Raw genomic sequence first — 22,522 nt, 5'->3', positions numbered from 1 at the left:
TCTTAAAATAGTGATGATCCTAACTGACCTAAGAAAGGGAATTTTTACTAGGATTAAATGTCAGGAATTGTGAAAAACTGAGTTTAAATGTATTTGGCTAAGGTATATGTAAACTTCTGACTTCCACTGTAGATAAACTTTTACGCCTGCTACATTAGGTTTGATATATACAGACTGTATAGACCACATGAGGGAGGAATGTGCACAACACAATGACGAGAGGGATGCAGACAGTTTGTGAAAATATATGCCTTATCTACTTTGATGAACTAGTAAAATTATTTAGTTACACAGTTCTGCAGCATACTTAGTCAGGCTAGCCTAGCTAAATAGGATGACTAATGACAGTACAGTATGGGGAGCACAGAGATAACTTTAGATGGTTTGGCTGGCTGGCTGCTACTGCCTGAGCAGGAATCAGATGATGACTTATAAAAATAATAAAGCAATCAAATAAAAACTAAATGTAAATATTGAATGATTTCATAGTAATTTCTTATTTTTCTATTGATGTCTATCCAATGTGGACCTGACAGAGACAATAGAATATTTTCTATGTTTTGGCTATTTAATGTTCACTATTGCCTTTGGAATTTCCATTAAAAAGCTCTAAAATCATTTTAATGTGATTATTTCATAAAGCTTTTAATGTTGAAAATGTTTTTTGAAACAAATCGAAAACCGTATTTCTTAAAAAAAATAATTGAACCGAATCCAAACCGAACTCAAAAAGCACTAATCGCTCAGCACTAACAGGAAGTCACTGTGAGAAAGGTAACAACTGGTCGTAGACATGCAGGTATCTGGAGATGGACCATATCTTTGTAACTAAACTATACTGGATTCCCCACGGTTCTGGTTATGGTGGCATCTTTCCCTGGTAGGACGAGGTCACATACTCCGATAACGTTCTTAGAGTAACACTGTGGTTGTTTCAGAGGCTGTACCAGTTAACTGCCTCATCACATTTACTTTTACTGCTTTGTCCTGACACTTGGTAGTGAGGTGCAAATTCATACACGCCCAACCGCTAAATATCACACTGCATTTCCAGAGTTAATCACAAGCTGGCTCATTAACAGCTGATTACCTCTTCCTGAAAAACTCTGATTACATACACATCTCTCACATTATTTTAGTGGCTATGGTGATTAGATACATCTATCGTTAGATGATAAATCAACCAAAACGCTGCATGAAGAATTTTCTCATATTTGTCCGCAAACTAGTTGAAGCATGTTTACAGTGGAACCGTGAAGGAGAACCTTCTTGGCAGCATTAAGCTGCCACATCATGTTTTTCTCTTACAGTTTGGACTAGACAGGGACAGAATGGCACAGGGAATGGTTGTAGCTCTGATCTCCAGATAGCAGAGCCTGAGCGCCGAGCCCATTCCCAGGTCCATCATACCCCTGGCAGGCCTAAACCAACCACTGACATTTACTCTGCCTGAGAACAAATGAGCCTTTCTTATATGTACAGGGCTACAGGCAGCAGACACTTCCTAATTATGGCAGGGAGAGAAGAATAACACAGACGTTAATGAGAATGTCTGACTTAGATTTCCATAAGGTAATGGATGACGGGTAAATCTGTTAAACCTGTGGCACCGTTGCCTGGTTGACACATTACTGCACCTCATAAAAATCTGACAGAACTGCCAACATGGCAACTCATGCCCTTCCTATTGGTGTTCGTTTTTTCCTTAGGTCCTAAATCTATAGGGTTTGAGATCCCGTCCACTGGTGTTGAAATGGAGTGGGCGTAAAGGAGTAGTGTTGACCACTTTGCCATTTTTCTTCACTACATTGACAGCTTTTAAAATATTAGACCCCGGTTTCTGACATGCACTTCCTTTCATGTGAGTGAGCATGCCACTTCTCCCGCCCCCTCTTAAACACCCTAATTATCACTCCTGCCACTCCAGTGTGTGTGAACTCACACACCTCGCCTCGCTCCAAGGAGCTGAAAACTGCCTCAGGACTCCAGTAGTAGTAGTACAGGCTTGTGTTAGTGTATCCAAATCGCATTGTTGGTTTTTCAATAAATATGTCCCAGTGAATGGATATGGTTTAACCGGATAGACTGATGTTACTGCATGTATTCTAGCCTTAAAACTCACTACAATTCCACTAAGGAGAGACTGTCATATTTAAAAAGGAAACCACAGAACCTAGATGGCTCATGTGGTATAAAACCAGATATTTTTGCAACCCCTGCCCCTATCCTCAATCTGGCCGATTCCATGTAACTATTCAGCCCCCCAACCCTGTTTCCCTCCACTCTGCCACCCTCCCCTTCCTCCAGGCCTCCGCAGAGACACAGTCTTCATGCAGCAACATGCCCTGTTCTGTCTTTCTTTGGCAGGGCCCACACTTTTAATTTACCCAATTCGAAACCAGAGAAATACGGTATGTAGCCGGGTGGAACACCCACATCAAGTTCATGTAGCTAATGTGAGCCGCACAGTTGGGTGCCAGAAGTATTTTTTCCCCCTGTGTTATGTTTAACCATACAGTCAAACATTTTCCATTATTCAATCATTCGCCTCATTGGTCTTGTAGATTTGCCAGGAAAGTAAATATACTCTTAAATCATGGTAGATGAAGTAATCTGTCCTTAATGCGAGGAAGTGCTCATGTTTCTAAGCCCACCACAAAACATGATTCATTAATACAGTCTAAATTATGAATCTACAATTTCTACTTCTTTTGGTTATTTGAGTGGATCGTGCATTAAATACTGAACAAAAATATAAACGCAACATGTAAAGTGTTGGTCCCATGTTTATTGAGCTTAAATAAAAGATCTCAGACATTTTTCATACGCACAAAAAGCTTATTTCTCGCAAATTTTGGGCACACATTTGTTTACATCCCTGTTAGTGAGCATTTCTCCTTTGCCAAGATAATTCATCCACCTGACAGGTGTGGCATATCAAGAAGCTGATTAAACAACATAATCATTACACAGGTGCACCTTGTGCTTGGGGCAATAAAAGGCCATTCTAAAATGTGCAGTTTTGTCACAACGCAACGGCCACAGATGTCTCAAGTTTTCAGGGACCATGCAATTCAAATCGAAATCAAATCAAATTTTATTTGTCACATGCGCCGAATACAACCTTACAGTAAAATGCTTACTTACAAGCCCTTATCGAAGAATGCAGTTTTAAGAAAAATACAAAAAAAAAGAAATAAAACGAACAAATAATTAAAGAGCAGCAGTAAAATAATAATAGTGAAGCTACTGTGGGTACCGGTACAGAGTCAATGTGTGGGGGCACCGGTTAGTCAAGGTAATTGAGGTAATATGTACATATAGGTAGAGTTATTAAAGTGACTATGCATAGATAATATCAGAGAGTAGCAGCAGCGTAAAAGAGGGTGGGGGAAGCTGTTTAGAAGCCTCTTGGACTTAGACTTGGTGCTCCGGTACCGCTTGCCGTGCGGTAGCAGAGAGAACAGTCTATGACTAGGGTGGCAGGAGTTTGACAATTTTTAGGGTCTTCCTCTGACACCGCCTGGTATAGAGGTCCTGGATGGCAGGAAACTTGGTCCCAGTGATGTACTTGGCCGTACGCACTACCCTCTGTAGTGCCTTGCGGTCGGAGGCCGAGCAGTTGTCATACCAGGCAGTGATGCAACCCGTCAGGATGCTCTCGATGGTGCAGCTGTAGAAACTTTTGAGGATTTGTGGACCCATGCCAAATCTTTTCAGTCTCCTGAGGGGAAATAGGTTTTGTCGTGCCCTCTTCACGACTGTCTTGGTGTGCTTGGACCATGTTAGTTTGTTGGTGATGTGGATGCCAACCTGTTCCATTACAGCCCCGTCGATGAGAATGGGGGCGTGCTCGGTCCTCCTTTTCCTGTAGTCCACAATCATATCCTTTGTCTTGATCACGTTGAGGGAGAGGTTGTTGTCCTTGCACCACACGGTCAGGTCTCTGACCTCCTCCCTATAGGCTGTCTCGTCATTGTCGGTGATCAGGCCTACCACTGTTGTGTCATCGGCAAACCTAATAATGGTGTTGGAGTCGTGCCTGGCCATGCAGTCATGAGTGAACAGGGAGTACAGGAGGGGACTGAGCACACGCCCCTGAGGGGCCCCCATGTTGAGGATCAGCGTGGCGGATGTGTTGTTACCTACCCTTACCACCTGGGGGCGGGCCGTCAGGAAGTCCAAGATCCAGTTGCAGAGGGAGGTGTTTAGTCCCAGGGTCCTTAGCTTAGTGATGAGCTTTGAGGGCTGTGAGCCGATCGGCATGCTGACTTCAGGAATTTCCAACGGAGCTGTTGCCAGAGAATTTAATGTTAATGTCTCAACCATAAGCAACCTCCAACGTCATTTTAGAGAATTTCCACTTCCGGCTTCTTCACCTGACACCAGCTGTCTGACACCAGCAACCCAGACAGCTGATGAAAACTGAGGATTATTTCTGTCTGTAATAAAGCCCTTTTATGGGGAAAAACATTCTAATTGGCTGGGCCTGGCTCCCAAGTGGGTGGGCCTATGCCCTCCCAGGCCCACCCATGGCTGTGCCCCTACCCAGTCATGTGAAATCCATAGATTAAGGCCTAATGAATTTATTTCAATTGACTAATTTCCTTTTATGAACTGTAACTCAGTAAAATTTGAAATTGTTGCATGTTGCGTATATATTTTTGTTCAGTATATTATATAAGACAGCATTAACCGATAAAAAAATACATAAACTTGAAATGGAGATGTCCAGTTTTGCCAGGGGATCTCAAGAATATAGAATATATGCCCAATAAAAAAAATAAAGTAATCTAGACCCACAGGCAATTAATTGAAAATGGGGAGTTATAGGTAACTGTCAAAATAAAGGAAACACCAACATAAAGTGTTTTAATAGGGCATTGGGCCACCACGAGTGGCCAGGACAGCTTTAATGCGCCTTTGCATAGATTCTACAAGTGTTTGGAACTCTATTGGATGTATGCGATAACATTCTTCCATGAGAAATTCCATAATTTGTTGATGGTGGTAGAACATGCTGTCTCAGGCTCCGCTCTAGAATCTCCCATAAGTGTTCAATTCGTATAGACACACACACACCCTTTAAACCCCCTATGCTCCTTAGAGACCCCTCTATAAAAGTCATTGAGATCTCTTCTTCTAGTCATGGTAGCCAAAATAATGGGCAACTGGGTATTTTTACTCAAGACCCTAAACATGATGGGAGGATAATTGTTTAATTAACTCAAGAACCACATCTGTGTGGAAGCACCTGCTTTCAATATACATGCGTGCTCATTTACTCAAGTGTTTCCTTTATTTTGGCAGTTACCTGTATGTTGTAACATGCGTGCCTGCAGCCATGGGATCTCACCGTTAGTGGCCAAGTATTCTCTCAGGAGGACTGACCCTGTTTGACTGTGGGGCTTCTGAGTTCTGCCTTTGATTTCTGCCTCCCTCCTGTAGCCACCAGAAACATGGATTGACAGGCTCTCTGGCCCCTTTCTGTGTAATCACAGAGGAAGTCCTTAGGACTTACCCTGAACCATTAGAGATGGGGAATTAGAATCTGTGGCCATTTCACAACATAGTGAAGTGCACATATGCATTTTAACCTGTTGCTCCCTCTAATCATGTGTCAATGTGTCATGTGTGACCTTGAGCTTGAGTTTGGGCTGTATGATGGCTGGCTGAGGAGTTGGGGACTTGGGGCATCTGCCAGAGAATAGGCTATTAAGAAACAGTGGGTTTGGGCTTCATCTTACATGACTCCAAGCTACATCCACTAACATAACCTTTTCTGCTAATAGAATGGGGTGTTTAATTATGGGAAGCCAGCACCATCTAGAGATACCCAGACAGAGGATTATCCCTGCTCAGTAGACTAGAGAGAAAGGACAGGACCACCACCAATGACTTTACTGAGAATTCTCAGCTCAAGCTACAGTGGGATCACCTTCCTCTCTGTGCACCATTACTCCTGGGAGTAACGTTCATTTCAGTGTGTGTGTTTGTGTGCGTGTGTTTGTGTGCGTGTGTATGTGTGTGTGTTTGAGGGATCAGGAGTACACGGATCAGGTTCCCTCAACAGCAACAGGAAGTCTAACTTTCCCCACTAATAGAGCCATTGCCATTCAACAGGGGGAACTGGTCCGCTCCCGAAAACAAAGCCCCCCTCTGTCCTACAGGCCCCCCAGAGTGAGCTAAAATCCCACACACAGTAATGGACTACTTTAAGAGCTGATCTGCCTCTAATATATACGCTCTTATGTTGCTCCAGGTCTCCAAATCTCCAAGTCTGTGTGGTGAAAATGGCGTCCTGCCCTAATGCGAATGACTCACAGAGCTCAGAGGAGTTCAGGCTTGGAGCCTCTTCCTGTACTAAAACTCCCCTGGCCTGCCCTGCAGAGGTCTAATTCCTGCTGCTTCACTCCCTCTACTGTTGGGGATCATGCACCTGTCCTGTAATATAGAGAGAACCAGCACTTCTTGGAATAGGCCTTAGATTGGCTATATAGATGGAAGTCTTGAATGAAGTAAGCAAAACTACATTTAAAAAAAATGTGGTATGAGGCACCCTGTTCCCTCCAAAGTCAACCAAATCTCCCTTTCTGCTTGTCAAATAGTTTGACAGCAAATTAAGCAGCCTGGTTAAAAATCACCATCCGTCTTGATCATGCACGTTTTCCCCTCTGTCGTTGTGTGCCTTAGCTTGCTGATGGTGTCTCAGTGTTTGCCCAGTCCCTCTCCAGGCCTCCTGGGCTTGTTTCCACAGGTGGCCTGACCTCTGAGGCAGTGTGGTGTAGCTGAGCCCAGTCTCCCGCCATTATGAGCCCTGGATCAACATTTAATATGAGCACACTCCCCGGTGCTTGTGTCTGTCTGAGCAGAGGGTCAAGCAGGGTCGAGCAGGGTCGAGCAGGGTCGAGCTGGGTCGAGCTGGGTCAAGCTGGGTCAAGCTGGGCAGAGGAGGGGAGAGGAGAGCAGGGGATAATGTACAGTAGCTGGCAGACTTTTCCTTTCAGATTTCCTCCTCATTTTGTCTTGTGTATTTACCCCCGACGAGACATCAGGAAGTTCCATTTCTCTGACTGATACAACAAGAAGCCTAAGTGGCATGTTGGGTTTACAATGAGCTCAATGCCAAATCACCGGGAGAATGGCCTCTAATGTTAGTATAGGAACAGTAGTTTCCTCGTAATAATGCTTTAATTGCAGTGCTACAGGAGCATTAAGGAACAGATGGAATATGATTTTCTACGCAGCCTGGTAAACGTTCTGTATTTGTTTAGAGAACGTTTTTTCACTGACTAGGGGAGGGAGGGAGTTATTATCTAAATATGAATATCTAATGCATAACAGTATTATTATCTAAATATGCATATCTAATGCATAACAGTATTATTATCTAAATATGCATATCTAAGGTATACCAGTATTTATTTCAAGTGTTATGGATGTTTAATGTGTAAGGTTTTAGGTTAGGGGAAAATTAACATATGGCAAGCTAGCTATAGATGTGTAAAAGGGTCATATGTTTGGTTTGTCACCACCCTTTAGTGTACATTATGACTCCATTATCCGTCCATTATCAGATGATTATGGGCTAGCTATAGATGTGTAAAAGGGTCATATGTTTGGTTTGTCACCACCCTTTAGTGTACATTATGACTCCATTATCCGTCCATTATCAGATGATTATGGGCTTCGATTACATATGTTTTGGAGCTGGATACGGAGAGCTCTATAGAGTCTATTGTTGCTCTGTAGTGCTCTGACTCCCTCCTCACCAAACAGATGGTCACATTCAGCTACTCTCTGAAAACAAACATACGCTGAGGAGTTGCTGACAAACTGGTTCAGAAAGGGCTTGAACTGGCCCCTGGAGTGTGTGTGTGTGTGTGTCTGTCTCTCTCTCTGTCTGTCTGTCTGTCTGTCTGTCTGTCTGTCTGTCTGTCTGTCTGTCTGTCTGTCTGTCTGTCTGTCTGTCTGTCTGTCTGTCTGTCTGTCTGTCTGTCTGTCTGTCTGTCTGTCTGTCTGTCTGTCTGTCTGTGTGTCTGTCTGTGTGTCTGTGTGTCTGTCTGTGTGTGTGTGCGTACGTACGTGCAAGCATGTGTGCATGTGTGTTAAACTTCACATCCAGTAGCACATAGCCAATGATATACAGAGGGGTGTAGTATGGGGACTCATCATTCAACCCAACTCTCAAACACAAATAATCACGGGGTGAGACCACATGTCGCAGCTCTTACGCATAGGGCCCCGACAGCTGTCAATCACACAGATGACCTATAAACAGACCCTTGGCAGACACTCTTATTAAATCAAACTGTACAAATATAGCAAATCTAATGCTATGAATCGTTGATTATTGACGTAACCCAGAGTTAAATTTAGATACGGTATGGAAGACTGGTAATATCAGATTCCATGGTAAGTATGTTGAGAAACGTCTGTGGATGGAGTTTATTTTAAGGTCCTGTGGTTTGATGGAGGACTTGGGGATGGCTTTCGTCTTGTCTTGGTATTCAGATAACTTCCTGAGAGACAGTCAGACAACCAAATAGGAATGTATTTTTCACCATGTTCAAACATAGGGGATTGAATATAAAACAGCACACGCCTTCTTTGGCTTTATGGAGGCATGTTTTATTCCCAGAGTAGGGTGACCAGTTTAGAAACAGGTCCTGCATAAACATGGATATTAATAAACTTATTTTTACCCTTTTGCAATATCAGAAGGATTTGTTATTTGAAACTATGTTGTGCAGGTTTTGACTTTGAAGCTGTGATACAACAGGACCAGTTGAAGCTGTGATACAACAACCATTTGAAGCTGTGATACAACAGAACCATTTGAAGCTGTGATACAACAGAACCATTTGAAGCTGTGATACAACAGAACCATTTGAAGCTGTGATACAACAGAACCATTTGAAGCTGTGATACAACAGGACCATTTGAAGCTGTGATACAACAGGACCATTTGAAGCTGTGATACAACAGGACCATTTGAAGCTGTGATACAACAGAACCATTTGAAGCTGTGATACAACAGAACCATTTAAAGCTGTGATACAACAGGACCAGTTGAAGCTGTGATACAACAGAACCGTTTGAAGCTGTGATACAACAGAACCATTTGAAGCTGTGATACAACAGGACCGTTTGAAGCTGTGATACAACAGGACCAGTTGAAGCTGTGATACAACAGAACCATTTGAAGCTGTGATACAAAAGGACCATTTGAAGCTGTGATACAACAGGACCAGTTGAAGCTGTGATACAACAGAACCATTTGAAGCTGTGATACAACAGAACCATTTGAAGCTGTGATACAACAGAACCGTTTGAAGCTGTGATACAACAGAACCGTTTGAAGCTGTGATACAACAGAACCATTTGAAGCTGTGATACAACAGAACCATTTGAAGCTGTGATACAACAGAACCATTTGAAGCTGTGATACAACAGAACCATTTGAAGCTGTGATACAACAGGACTATTTGAAGCTGTGATACAACAGGACCATTTGAAGCTGTGATACAACAGAACCGTTTGAAGCTGTGATACAACAGGACCATTTGAAGCTGTGATACAACAGAACCATTTGAAGCTGTGATACAACAGGACCATTTGAAGCTGTGATACAACAGAACCATTTGAAGCTGTGATACAACAGGACCATTTGAAGCTGTGATACAACAGAACCATTTGAAGCTGTGATACAACAGAACCATTTGAAGCTGTGATGCAACAGAACCATTTGAAGCTGTGATACAACAGAACCGTTTGAAGCTGTGATACAACAGGACCGTTTGAAGCTGTGATACAACAGAACCGTTTGAAGCTGTGATACAACAGGACCGTTTGAAGCTGTGATACAACAGGACCGTTTGAAGCTGTGATACAACAGAACCATTTGAAGCTGTGATACAACAGGACCAGTTGAAGCTGTGATACAACAGGACCGTTTGAAGCTGTGATACAACAGGACCAGTTGAAGCTGTGATACAACAGGACCATTTGAAGCTGTGATACAACAGGACCATTTGAAGCTGTGATACAACAGAACCGTTTGAAGCTGTGATACAACAGGACCGTTTGAAGCTGTGATACAACAGAACCATTTGAAGCTGTGATACAACAGGACCAGTTGAAGCTGTGATACAACAGGACCGTTTGAAGCTGTGATACAACAGGACCAGTTGAAGCTGTGATACAACAGGACCAGTTGAAGCTGTGATACAACAGAACCGTTTGAAGCTGTGATACAACAGAACCATTTTATTTGAAGTTGATCCTTTGATTATGTGCAGGCATACCTTAGTTCTGATGTATAGTATGTAAACAGTAAAATAATTGAATTAGATCTACATCCTTCCTCTCTGTCATCTACTGTTTTTTCCTCACCACAATTGAACCACAAAAATGACCATACACGAAGGATATTTGTGGCATCGTGGATATGTTGTTTTTTGGTGGACTCCTAAATGAGTTCAGTAGAAGCTTATTGAGTAAAACCTCAATGTTTGTCAAGCAACAGTATATGATTGCCACCCTGCTAAGCCCTACATTGATTGTTTGTCTTTGGTGTAGGGCCAGAGCAGCGGAGAGACAGTGGGCCTCTCAAACAGCACTGCCCTGTCTGTACATGGCTGCTGAACCGTGGAGAACGTATCAAACAAACACTCAAGTCTCACAGGGAAGGGCCTATAGGAAGGGTCCTGTTACTCTTGACATAGGAATGTCTGTCAACTGCATTCTTAATGTAGCCGCAGAAGACCCACTCAGACCTTCAGATGGCCAGAGAAAAGCAGCCTTGGCAGATGTCCATGCCGGCATTTAACAGAGATATGGAGGAAAGACAGTATTGAGATGGCAACACAATGAGACGCTCTCTAGCACTTGTCACTGATCGACTGTATTGGGTTTCAACAGTGTTGATAAAAAACCATCCCATAACCCCACATGGGTATGCAGGACAGGGGTGGAATGTGTCAGTTGAGCCTGCATGTGTGTGTTAATCTGTTTGTGTACAGCAGCTGTCTTTCCCTAATGGATATTTTGCTCTCTTGTTCCCCCTCTCCTCTCTGCAGAGCTGAGGTCCACCGGCACTGCCCAACACTTTGCCTATCTGCTCAACACGTCTGACTACCGTATCCTGCGTATGGACGAGGACCATGACCGCATGTACGTTGGCAGTAAGGACTACATCCTGTCCCTGGACCTGCATGACATCAACAAGGAGCCGCTCATTGTAAGACCTTACAGTCACTAACCCTGTACCTCTTCACCTTCCCTTACCTACTCTCACCTCTTCTCCCCTCACCCTTCTCCCCTCCCCTCACCTCTCCTCCCCCCTCTCCTCTCCAGAGCTCTATGATCCGGGGTGAGGCTAACCCTTTACCTCAGCTCTCAAAAACGGCTCCCGAGGGTCATATGTCTCATTTTGCTGCCCTGTGTCTGACATTTTGATTTGCTCACCTACAGTTTGTATTGGACTGCACTATTTTCTGGAGACAGAGGTTGTAAAACACTGTAAAAACAAAATCTGGATATGACCATTCCAAGGTGGCTAATAGTACCCTGTGGCAGGTTTAGCCCCACATCTATAAAGTCCAGTGATGTTGAACGGGTTGTGCGATGTGTTGGGTTATTGCTATAAAATGACCTTAGTTCCCCCCCTGCCTTCAGCTCCACTGGCCTGTCTCCCAGCAGAGGAAGACTGAGTGTGTTCTAAGTGGGAAGGACACCAATGTAAGTATTTCTGTTGACTCTCGATCTCCACACGACTAATTCAGGATTTATGTTTCAGATCAGGTGACTTGTGCCACCTGTAATATGTAGAAATGTATTTTCTATATTTAGCGATTTATAAAGTATATATATACAGTTCCGGTCAAAAGTTTGGACAACGCCTACTCATTTTTACGCCTACTCATTACATTGTAGAATAATAGTGAAGACATCAAAGCTATGAAATAACACATTTGGAATCATGTAGTAACCAAAAAAGTGTTATTTTATATTTGAGATTCTTCAAAGTAACCACCCTTTGCCTTGACGACAGCTTTGCACGCTCTTGGCATTCTCTCAACCAGCTTCATGAGGTTGTCACCTGGAATGAATTTAAATTAACAGGTGTACCTTTTAAAAAATGTATTTGTGGGATTTCTTTCCTTCTCAATGCGTTTGATACAATAAGTTGTGTTGTGACAAGGTAGGGGTGGTATACAGAAAACAGCCCTATTTGGTAAAAGACCAAGTCCATATTAAGGCAAGAATATTTCAAATAAGCAGTCCATCATTACTTTAAGACATGAAGGTCAGTCAATACGGAAAGTTTCTTGAAGTGCAGTTGCAAAAACCATTAAGCGCTATGATGATATCCAGTTGAAGGGCATATATATATATTTTTACCTTTATTTAACTAGGCAAGTCAGTTAAAAAGAAATTCTTATTTTTAATGACAGCCTAGGAACAGTGAGTTAAGTGCCTTGTTCAGGGGAAGAATGACAGATTTTTACCTTGTCAGATCAGGGATTCGATCTTGCAACTTTTCGGTTACTAGTCCAACGCTCTAACCACTAGGCTACCTGCCACCCCATATACCTACGGGGATTTCATTTGGCCCTGTAAAAGCCTGGTTCCGCTCTGTCTGGCCAAACAGACAGGGCAGGACTGGCACCAACAACTCTCGCCCTTCCCCATCTGCCAGTGTGGGGTGTGGATAAATAGATTATACTGGCATTATACTGTTATACTGGCACACTGGCATGTTAATATATTGACATTTCCATTGATGTTAAAGATAATTGCCTCTTGTACTATGCTTTATGTTGTATATAGGTATTATCATACATGTTGATAATCCATTCATGTCTGTCTATGGTTGTCTCCATGCAGGGCGAGTGTGGGAACTTTATCCGTCTGATTGAGCCATGGAACAGGACCCACTTGTATGTCTGTGGTACTGGGGCCTACAACCCCATCTGCACCTATGTCAACCGTGGACGCAAACCACAGGTTAGAGCTCCACACCTTATGGAATACATCGAGTCTGTGTTAAAATAATGAAGAGGTGAGAGAGCCTGTCTGTAAAATCTAATCAAACATATATTCATCACATGCTTTGGAAACAGCAGGTGTAGACTGTGAAATGCTGACTTATGGGCCCTCTTCCAACAATGCAGAGTTAAAGATCAAAAATGGAATACAAAATTGAAATAGTGACACGAGGAATACAGTTGAAGTCGGAAGTTTACATACACCTCAGCAAGTGTGGCTCAGTTGGTAGAGCATGGTGTTTGCAACGCCAGGGTTGTGGGTTCGATTCCCACGGGGGACCAGTACGGGAAGAACATTTTTTTTAATGAAATGTATGCATTCACCACTGTAAGTCGCTCTGGATAAGAGCGTCTGCTAAATGACTAAAATGTAATGTAAATGTAAATACATTTCAACTCAGTTTTTCACAATTCCTGACATTTAATCCTAGTAAAAATTCCCTGTCTTAGGTCAGTTAGGATCACCACTTTATTTTAAGAATGTGAAATGTCAGAATAATAGTAGAGAGAATGATTTATTTCAGCTTTTATTTCTTTCATCACATTCCCAGTGGGTCAGAAGTTTACATACACTCAATTAGTATTTGGTAGCATTGCCTTTAAATTGTTTAACTTGGGTCAAACGTTTCTGTTAGCCTTCCACAAGCTTCCCACAATAGTTTGGGTGAATTTTGGCCCATTCCTCCTGACAGAGCTGGTGTAACTGAGTCAGGTTTGTAGGCCTCCTTGCTCGCACACGCTTTTTCAGTTCTGCCTTCAAATTTTCTATAGGATTGAGGTCAGGGCTTTGTGATGGCCACTCCAGTACCTTGACTTTGTTGTCCTTAAGCCATTTTGCCACAACTTTGGAAGTATGCATGGGGTCATTGTTCATTTGGAAGACCCATTTGCGACCAAGCTTTAACTTCCTGACTGATGTCTTGAGATGTTTCTTCAATATATCCACATAATTTTCCTACCTCATGATGCCATCTATTTTGTGAAGTGCACCAGTCCCTCGTGCAGCAAAGCACCCCCACAACATGATGCTGCCACCCCCGTGCTTCACGGTTGGGATGATGTTCTTACGGCCAAACAGTTCTATTTTTGTTTCATCAGACCAGAGGACATTTCTCCAAAAAGTATGATTTTGTCCCCATGTACAGTTGCAAACCGTAGTCTGGCTTTTATGGCGGATTTGGAGCAGTGGCTTCTTCCTTGCTGAGTGGCCTTTCAGGGTGTGTTGATATAGGACTCGTTTTACTGTGGATATAGATACTTTTGTACTTTTGCAATTTTTGCACCAAAGTACCTTCATCTCTCGGAGACAGAACGCATCTCCTTCCTGAGCGGTATGACAGCTGCGTGGTCCCATGGTGTTTATACTTGCATACTATTGTTTGTACAGATGAACGTGGTACCTTCAGGCATTTGCAAATTGCTGCCAAGGATGAACCAGACTTGTGGAGGTCTATCATTTTTTTTCTGAGATCTTGGCTGATTTCTTTTGATTATCCCATGATGTCAAGCAAAGAGGCACTGAGTTTGAAGGTAGGCCTTGAAATACATCCACAGGTACACCTCCAATTGACTCAAATGATGTCAATTAGCCTATCAGAAGCTTCTAAAGCCATGACATCATTTTCTGGAATTTTCCAAGCTGTTTAAAGGCACAGTCAACTTAGTGTATGTAAACTTCTGACCCACTGGAATTGTGATACAGTAAAGTATGAGTGAAATAATCTGTCTGTAAACAATTGTTGGAAAAATTACTTGTGTCATGCACAAACTATAGTTTGTTAACAAAACAATTGTGGAGTGGTTGAAAAACGAGTTTTAATGACTCCAACCTAAGTGTATGTAAACTTCCGACTTCAACTGTATATTGTGAATAACAGTTCCCCTCTCAATGCGAAACATCTTTCCAGCACTCCCCCTCGATAACCACCAAACCTTGGTATGAAATAGATCATTGTCATTCTCTGATCCCATATCTCCACATAGTTTTGCAAACAGGCGTGTACACAGTGGATGTGGTTTGATGTAGTTTACATTTTAAGTTATCTGCTACAGTATATCTCCTAGTTCTGTGCGCAGCTCTTTTGCCACCAGTTGCTCTCGGTGTATCATACAATGGATCCATATTCATAACTAGAGTGCAGAGGCCTGCCTACCATCCCACCATAGATGGAGCCACATCTGTGCAAAAGCCCACCATTCGATCCCATAGAATCTGTTTTTCGTGAACATAGCACACTGAACATTCCGTGCCATTTAATGCTCGGGAATCGTGAGACAGAACTATATGTCTTCGTGAATAGCATCCCCCGACGTATATCGAACAAAAGTCAATGCCACCGGGGTCTGACAATCTGGATGGAAAATGACTGAAGATAATAGCAGATGATTTTGCCACTCCTATTTGCCACATCTTCAATTTAAACCTACTAGAGAGTGTGCGCCCTCAGGCCTGGAGGGAAGCTAAAGTCATTCTGCTACCCAAGAATAGTAAAGCCCCCTTTACTGGCTCAAGTAGCCGACCAGTCAGCCTGTTACCAACCCTTAGTAAACTTCTGGAAAAAATAGTGTTTGAGCAGATACAATGCTATTTCACAGTAAACAAATTGACAACAGAATTTCAGCATGCTTATAGGGAAGGACACTCAACAGCCACATCACATACACAAATGACTGATGTTTGGCAGAGAGAAATTGATGATTAAATGATTGTGGGGGCTGTCTTGTTAGACTTCAGTGCAGCTTTTGACATTATCGATCATAGTCTGCTGCTGGAAAAACTTGTGTTATGGCTTTACACCCCCTGCTATAATGTGGATAAAGAGTTACTTGTCTAACAGAACACAGAGGGTGTTCTTTAATAGAAGCCTCTCAAATATAATCCAGTTAGAATCAGGAATTCCCTAGGGTAGCTGTTTAGGCCCCTTGCTTTTTTCAATTTTTACTAACGACCTGCCACTGACTTTGAGTAAAGCCAGTTTGTCTGTGTATGCGGATGACTCAACACTATTCACGTCAGCTACTACAGCGACTGAAATGACTGCAACACACAAAGAGCTGCAGTTAGTTTCAGAGTGGGTGTCAAGTAATAAGTTATCCCTAAATATTTATAAAACTAAAAGCATTGTATTTGGAACAAAACACTCACTAAACCCTAAACCTCAACTAAATCTTGTAATAAATAATGTGGAAATTGAGCAAGTTGACTAAATTGCTTGGAGTAACCCCAGATTGTAAACTGTTATGGTAAAAACATACTGATGCAGTAGTAGCTAAGAAGGGGAGAAGTCTGTCTATAATAAAGCAATGCTCTACAACACTATCAACAAGGCAGGTCCTACAGGCCCAAGTTTTGTCGCACCTTGACTTCTGTTCAGTTGTGTGGTCAGGTGCCACAAAAAAGGGCTTTGGAAAATTGCAATTGGCTCAGAACAGGGCAGCACAGCTGGCCCTTGGAGGTACACAGAGAGCTAATATTAATAATATGCATGTCAATCTCTCCTGGCTCTTAGTGGAGGAGAGATTGACTTTATCACTACTTTTATTTATGAGAGGTATTGACATGTTGAATGCACCAAGCTGTCTGTCTAAACTACTGGCACACAGCTCGGACACCCATGCATACCCCACAAGACATGCCACCAGAGGTCTCTTCATAGAACAGCCTATGGGAGGCGCACAGTACTACATAGAGCCATGACTACATGGAACTCTATTCCACATCAAGTAACTGACGCAAGCAGCAAAGTTAGATAAAAAAATAGATAAAAAAACACCTTATGGAACAGCGGGGACTGTGAAGCAAAACAAACATTGGCACACACACACACACACACACACACACACACACACACACATTTAGTACTGTAGATATGGGGTAGAGTAGGGGCCTTGTAATGTTTTTAAAAATTTATAAACTGCCTTAATTTTGCTGGACCCCAGGAAGAGCATGTGCTGCTTTGCAGCAGCTAATGGGGATCCATAATAAATACAAATACAAATGCACTGCTGACGTCCATTTGGAGAGCATAGGCTGGGGAGTTTGAGTCGTTCAGTCAGTTTCCTCTTGATTGCTAGCAATAGCATAAATTCTTTGTTTAACAGTGTCACTTCCTGACCCTAGTAAGATGTCATTTTCTATAGTAGAGTAGGTCAGGGCGTGACAGGGGGTGTTTTGTGTTTTTCTATGTTTTCTATTTCTATGTTTGTGTTCTAGGTTTTCTATTTCTATGTTGATGTTTTTTGGGTTGATCTCCAATTGGAGGCAGCTGGTCCTCGTTGCCTCTGATTGGAGATCATATTTAAGTAGGGGTTTTTCTTCCTGGGTTTTGTGGGTAGTTGTTTTCCGTTTTGTCTGTAGTACCTGATGGAACTGTTTGGTCGGTTTGTTGTTTTCTGTTTTAAGTGTATTCGTTAAAGGTAATATGAGCACATCACACGCCGCGCCTTGGTCCCCTTTATACGACCCGCATTACAGAACTACCCACCATAATTGGATCAAGCGGGGTGCCCGGGCAGAAATGGACACCTGGTCACATCAGGAGTGGATTGAGAGGAGAGACTGGACTTGGGGCCAGATAATCGAGCGATATCAGAGCCTACCTGGGAAGAACGAGAGGCAGCCCCAAAAAACCTTTGGGGGGGGGGGCACACGGGTAGTTTGGCTGGGCCAGGACTGGGACCTGAGCCAATTCCCTGTGCTTTTTGTGGTAAGCATGTGCCTGCCTCTCGCACTCTCTCTCCAGTGCACCTCCATAGCTCAGTACATCCTGTGCCTGCTCCTCGCGCTCTCCTTCCAGCGCGCCTCCAGAATCCAGTACGTCCTGTGCCTGTTCTTCGCACTCTCCCTCCAGTGCGCATCCATAACCCAGTACGGCCGGTGCCTGCTTTGAGCACTCGGTCCTCAGTGCATCACCCCAGTCCGGTGAGACCGGTTCTTGCTCCACGTACAAAGCCTCCAGTGATAATCGATGGTCCGACACCTGTAGAGATGATCCATGGCACTAAGCCTCTAGTGATGATCCATGGCCCGGAGCCTGTAGGGATATTCCATGGCACGAAGCCTGAAGAGGTAATCCATGGCCCAGAACCTGAAGAAATAATCCTTGGCAAAAAGCCTGGAGGGATTATAAATGGTCCGGAGCCTGTAGGGATAAACCATGGCACGGAGCCTGTAGGGATAAACCATGGCACGAAGCCTGTAGGAATAATCCATGGCCCGGCACCTGTAGAGATAATCCATGGTAAGAAGCCTCCAGTGATGATCCTTGGCGCGGAACCTGTAGAGCTGATCCATGGCATGGAGCCAGCAGCAACGGTCACTAGTCTGGAACCTATTATGATGCCTCCCAGTCCGGAGCCTCCGGCGACGCTTTTCCGTCCGGAGCCTCCAGCGACACTCCTCAGCCCAGAGTCTTCAGCGGCGGTCTGCAGCCCAGAGTCTTCAGCAAGGATCTACAGTCCGGTTCCTTCGACGACAATCCATGGTCAGGTGGTAATAAAGCAGAAGAATCAGCGGGTGGAGCGGGGAGTACGCCCAGAACCGGGGCCGCCTCCTATGCTGGAGGTTAAGGTTAGGTAGACTGCATTTGAGCCGCCATAGACAATTATCAGCCTCCCTACCCTCCCTTTTGTTTTTTGTTGTTGGTTTTTTTTGGTTTGTTGCACCTTTTGGGGGGGTACTGTCACGTCCTGACCCTAGTAAGATGTCATTTTCTATAGTAGAGTAGGTCAGGGTGTGACAGGGGGTGTTGTGTGTTTTCTATTTCTATGTTGTTTTTTGGGGGGTTGATCTCCAATTGGAGACAGCTGGTCCTCGTTGCCTCTGATTGGAGATCATATTTAAGTAGGGGTTTTCTTCCTGGGTTTTGTGGGTAGTTGTTTTCCGTTTTGTCTGTAGTACCTGACGGAACTGTTTGGTTGTTTTCTGTTTTAAGTGTATTCATTAAAGGTAATATGAGCACTGCACACGCCGCGCCTTGGTCCCCTTTATACGACCCACGTTACAAACAGTGTTCTCAGAATGGTATTGATGTGAGTTTCTGTGCCTCTGCCTCCACACACATTGTTTTCACCATACGAAGTGTGTCCGGTAATATCAAAGTCTCTGTAATAGTGTGTGGCTTCATAGCGTAGCTGGCCTAGCCATTCACCGTGGGAATGATTTCAAGTGCAACAGTCAAGTGCAGCCTTTTCCTATGAGGGCACAAGGCGAGACCCAGATGCAGACACAGGAGGAAGATCTTTATTAACAATCCAAAAGAGGTAGGCAAGAGAATGGTCGTGGACAGGCAAAATGTCAAAACCAGTGTTCTAGAGGTACAGAATGGCAGGCAGGCTCGAGGTCAGGGCAGGCAGAATGGTCAGGCAGGCAGGAATGGAGTCCAGAAAACAGGCAAAGGTCAAAACCGGGAGGACTAGTAGAAGAGAATAGAAAAGCAGGAGTACAGGGAAAAAAACATGCTGGTTGACTTGCACATACAAGACGAACTGGCACAGAGAGACAGGGAACACCGGGATAAATACACCAGGGAAAATAAGCGACACCTGGAGGGGGTGGAGACTATCACAAGGACAGGTGAAACAGATCAGAGTGTGACATTTCCCATGATATAAGGGCGCTCTCTGATTGAATTTAGTCTTTTTGATTTGAATAATTTAGATTTTTAAGGTTAGCCACATTACAAAGATTTTTAGATACAAAGACGATATTATAATATATATGTATTTTTGGGGGGTAGATTTTGGAAATTCACCCGCGACCCCATTTTCATATCAGGTGACACCACATTGGTCGTGATCTCTAGTTTGGGACCACTGCTGTAATCCATGGCTTCTGGCTGGGATATGTACAGTCACTGTGGGGCTGACCTCGTCAATGCACTTATTAATGAAGCCAGTGACTGATGTGGTAAACTCCTCAATGTTATCAGATGAATCCCGGAACATATTCCAGTCTGTGTAGTTTAGCATCCGCTTTATCGGACCATTTCCATATTGAGCACGTCACTGGTACTTCCTGTTAGAGTTTTTGCTTGTAAGCAGGAAGCAGTATATAGTTATGGTCTGATTTGCCAAAGGGAGGGCGAGGGAGGGCCTTGTATGCGTTTCTTTGCACAGGAGACATGCTGGTAAAAATTTGGTAAAATGGATTTCAGTTTCCCTGGATTAAAATCACCGGCCAAGAGAAACGCCGCCTCTGATCTGTAGAGATCATCTCCACATTGACTCTCCATCCCACAGCCTCCCTCCATTCCATCTTTCTCTCTCGTTCTCTCTTTTTCTCTCTTTCTCTCTCTCCTCTCTCTCTCTCTCTCTCTTCATCCCCACATCTCTCTTTCTCTCTCTACGTCTCTCTCGCCATCCTACCTTCATTCCTACCTTCACCATCCTCTACCTCATCCTCTTCTCGATCTCCACTGCTTCTCCAGCCCCAGACCTAGGCAGCCATTGGAGTCTCAGTCTTCACAATTGTCGTCCCCACCGTTACGACGCTGAATGTTAATTCTCACTCTTTAATTGGAGGTCTTGAGTTTCCTAGAGCCAGGCATCACCACCACGGAGTACTTTACCCCTCTGCTATTTCATATGGATCCAAACAAAGGGCATCCATCCCTCCCTCCATCCATCTATCCATCCGTCCATCCACTCATAGCTCTAGAAGCCCTGTGTGACTCTCAGTTGGCCTGCTCCCGCTCTGCTCCCTCAGCCTCCAGTCCTCACCATATGAGAAGTTGGGTAATTGGCCATGAGAGCTCCCGTTATGGGGTGCCAGTGGAATGTTCTAGTTATAGTACATTAATGAGATGGCTTTTATTTTCCCCTTCATATTAAACAGACAGGTCAGACTCTTCCCGTGAGTCCCCCCTCTCTCTCTCTCTCTCTGCTGGTCTGGAGTTAAGTATGGGAGCAGAGATGTGAAATGGTACACCACCATACACACAGCTTTTCCAGACAGGAAGCCAGGAGAAGGCGAAATGCTGCTCATTGCCAGAAATCTACTGTGCTCATTGTCTCATGTAGATGTATACACATAGACACACACACACTCATTCTCACACATCAGGAACCTGCTTTGACACTTGTAACTGAAGACCAGATATATTGTTATCAGCTTGCCAGATACCATCATTCTTTTGTTTTCAGACATTATTCAGACACGTACTATTCACTCAGCTGTAGACAATTTCCTTTCTAAATTCCTAAAGGATATATATTAGCCTACACGGGGCTATGATAGCTAGTATTGTCTGTAAAAGCCAAATGTTGGTTCTTGGCAGTGGCTCAGGCCAGGGTTTAATGTATGTACCATACTGTGAGAGACTGTATTGACTCAACCACATGGTACAGAACTAATATTGATGATTTTCACACCATCTGGTGAAGTTGAGCCACACAGGCATTCCTTGCACAGAGAATGTAGAGAATGAGATACATTTTCCCCACAGGCTTTCCAAATGACATTATTGAAACAGTCATGTAGTCACATCAGTCCCAGACCAGTTTACAGAGTTACTGTACTCACGTCAGGTCCCACCTACTGCAGGTGCGTAACGTCCAGAATGTGTCGCTGTCTCCTGTTTTAGGCCGCCATGCACCTGCAGATGCCCCAGACCGGAGGGAGGGCTAGCCGCGCGGCCCAACCAAACGATGTGTCCGAAACACTGGGACTAAAGGTGGGACGTGGGTCTGGGTCAGGTGCCCATCACTAGCGTGGGCACGTCTGCCTGCCTGCCTGTCTGCCCCTGAGCCTTACCTTTATGGGCTGGGGAGACCCACTATGGAACTCAGCCAACATGCCATGCCTCTATCTCTCTCTCTGTCTCCCTGTAGGGGAGGGCTGTGCATGTCTCCCGACCCCTCAGTTCTGTCTGTGCTCATTCTGTGTGCCTTGAAGCATTTCTGTCTTTATCAGTTGAATTGTCCCACTCCATTGGGAGTCTAGGGAAGTGGATCGCTTATCTCCTCATGGCTAAGCATGTCTCCTCTAGACCCTGTCCATTTTCAGTTTTATCCATCATGTTTGTGTTGTCCGTGGCTCTCGTTGTTCATCTGTCCATTTTTATGTAAGCCTCACTTTCTGAGCGCTCTCTCTCTTTCTCTCGCTGTGTGTGTGTGTGTTTGTTGAACTGCTTTGTCAGCATTTGCGTTGCCTGCTTCTTATGCATGAGAGAGATGGAAGCCCAGCATTTTGTGATTTGCTACACAAGGTCACAGAACATGTTGATACAGTACACAATCAAATATACATGTTTCATTTGTGGTAGATAAATTAGTAACTTTCCTCTCCTCCTCACATTGTCCTGTCACTTGTCTTAGAGGGCACAGAATGCCACACCCTCCATTCCTTTACCCCCCTCCCCCCACCCATCCTCCCGTCCTCCCGCTGTAGGAATGTGGGCCAACCCCTCTCAAAGGTCTCACACGGTTAACGTCTGACCCCCTCACACTGCAGCCCTGTTGGTTCAGGACAA

General features: G+C 44.0%; 1 protein-coding gene across 4 annotated transcripts in view; it reads left to right on the top strand.

The window, feature by feature from the left end:
* Positions 1–22,522, top strand: part of LOC115150857 (semaphorin-3F) — a 95,357-nt gene that overhangs the window by 44,808 nt on the left and 28,027 nt on the right. For 2 of the 4 annotated variants that reach the window (XM_029694601.1, XM_029694600.1), the window contains exons 3-6: positions 11,082–11,242; positions 11,680–11,742; positions 12,892–13,011; positions 21,635–21,724. In XM_029694601.1, the coding sequence (XP_029550461.1) occupies positions 11,082–11,242; positions 11,680–11,742; positions 12,892–13,011; positions 21,635–21,724 (434 nt within the window). The remainder of the gene's footprint in view (positions 1–11,081; positions 11,243–11,679; positions 11,743–12,891; positions 13,012–21,634; positions 21,725–22,522) is intronic. The other 2 variants (XM_029694603.1, XM_029694602.1) reach the window with 1 other exon arrangement.

Source organism: Salmo trutta, chromosome 16 (assembly GCF_901001165.1).
Source record: "Salmo trutta chromosome 16, fSalTru1.1, whole genome shotgun sequence".
Taxonomy (NCBI): domain Eukaryota; kingdom Metazoa; phylum Chordata; class Actinopteri; order Salmoniformes; family Salmonidae; genus Salmo; species Salmo trutta.
The sequence above is the reverse complement of the archived record's forward strand: the minus strand, read 5'-3'. Positions and strand labels throughout refer to the sequence as shown.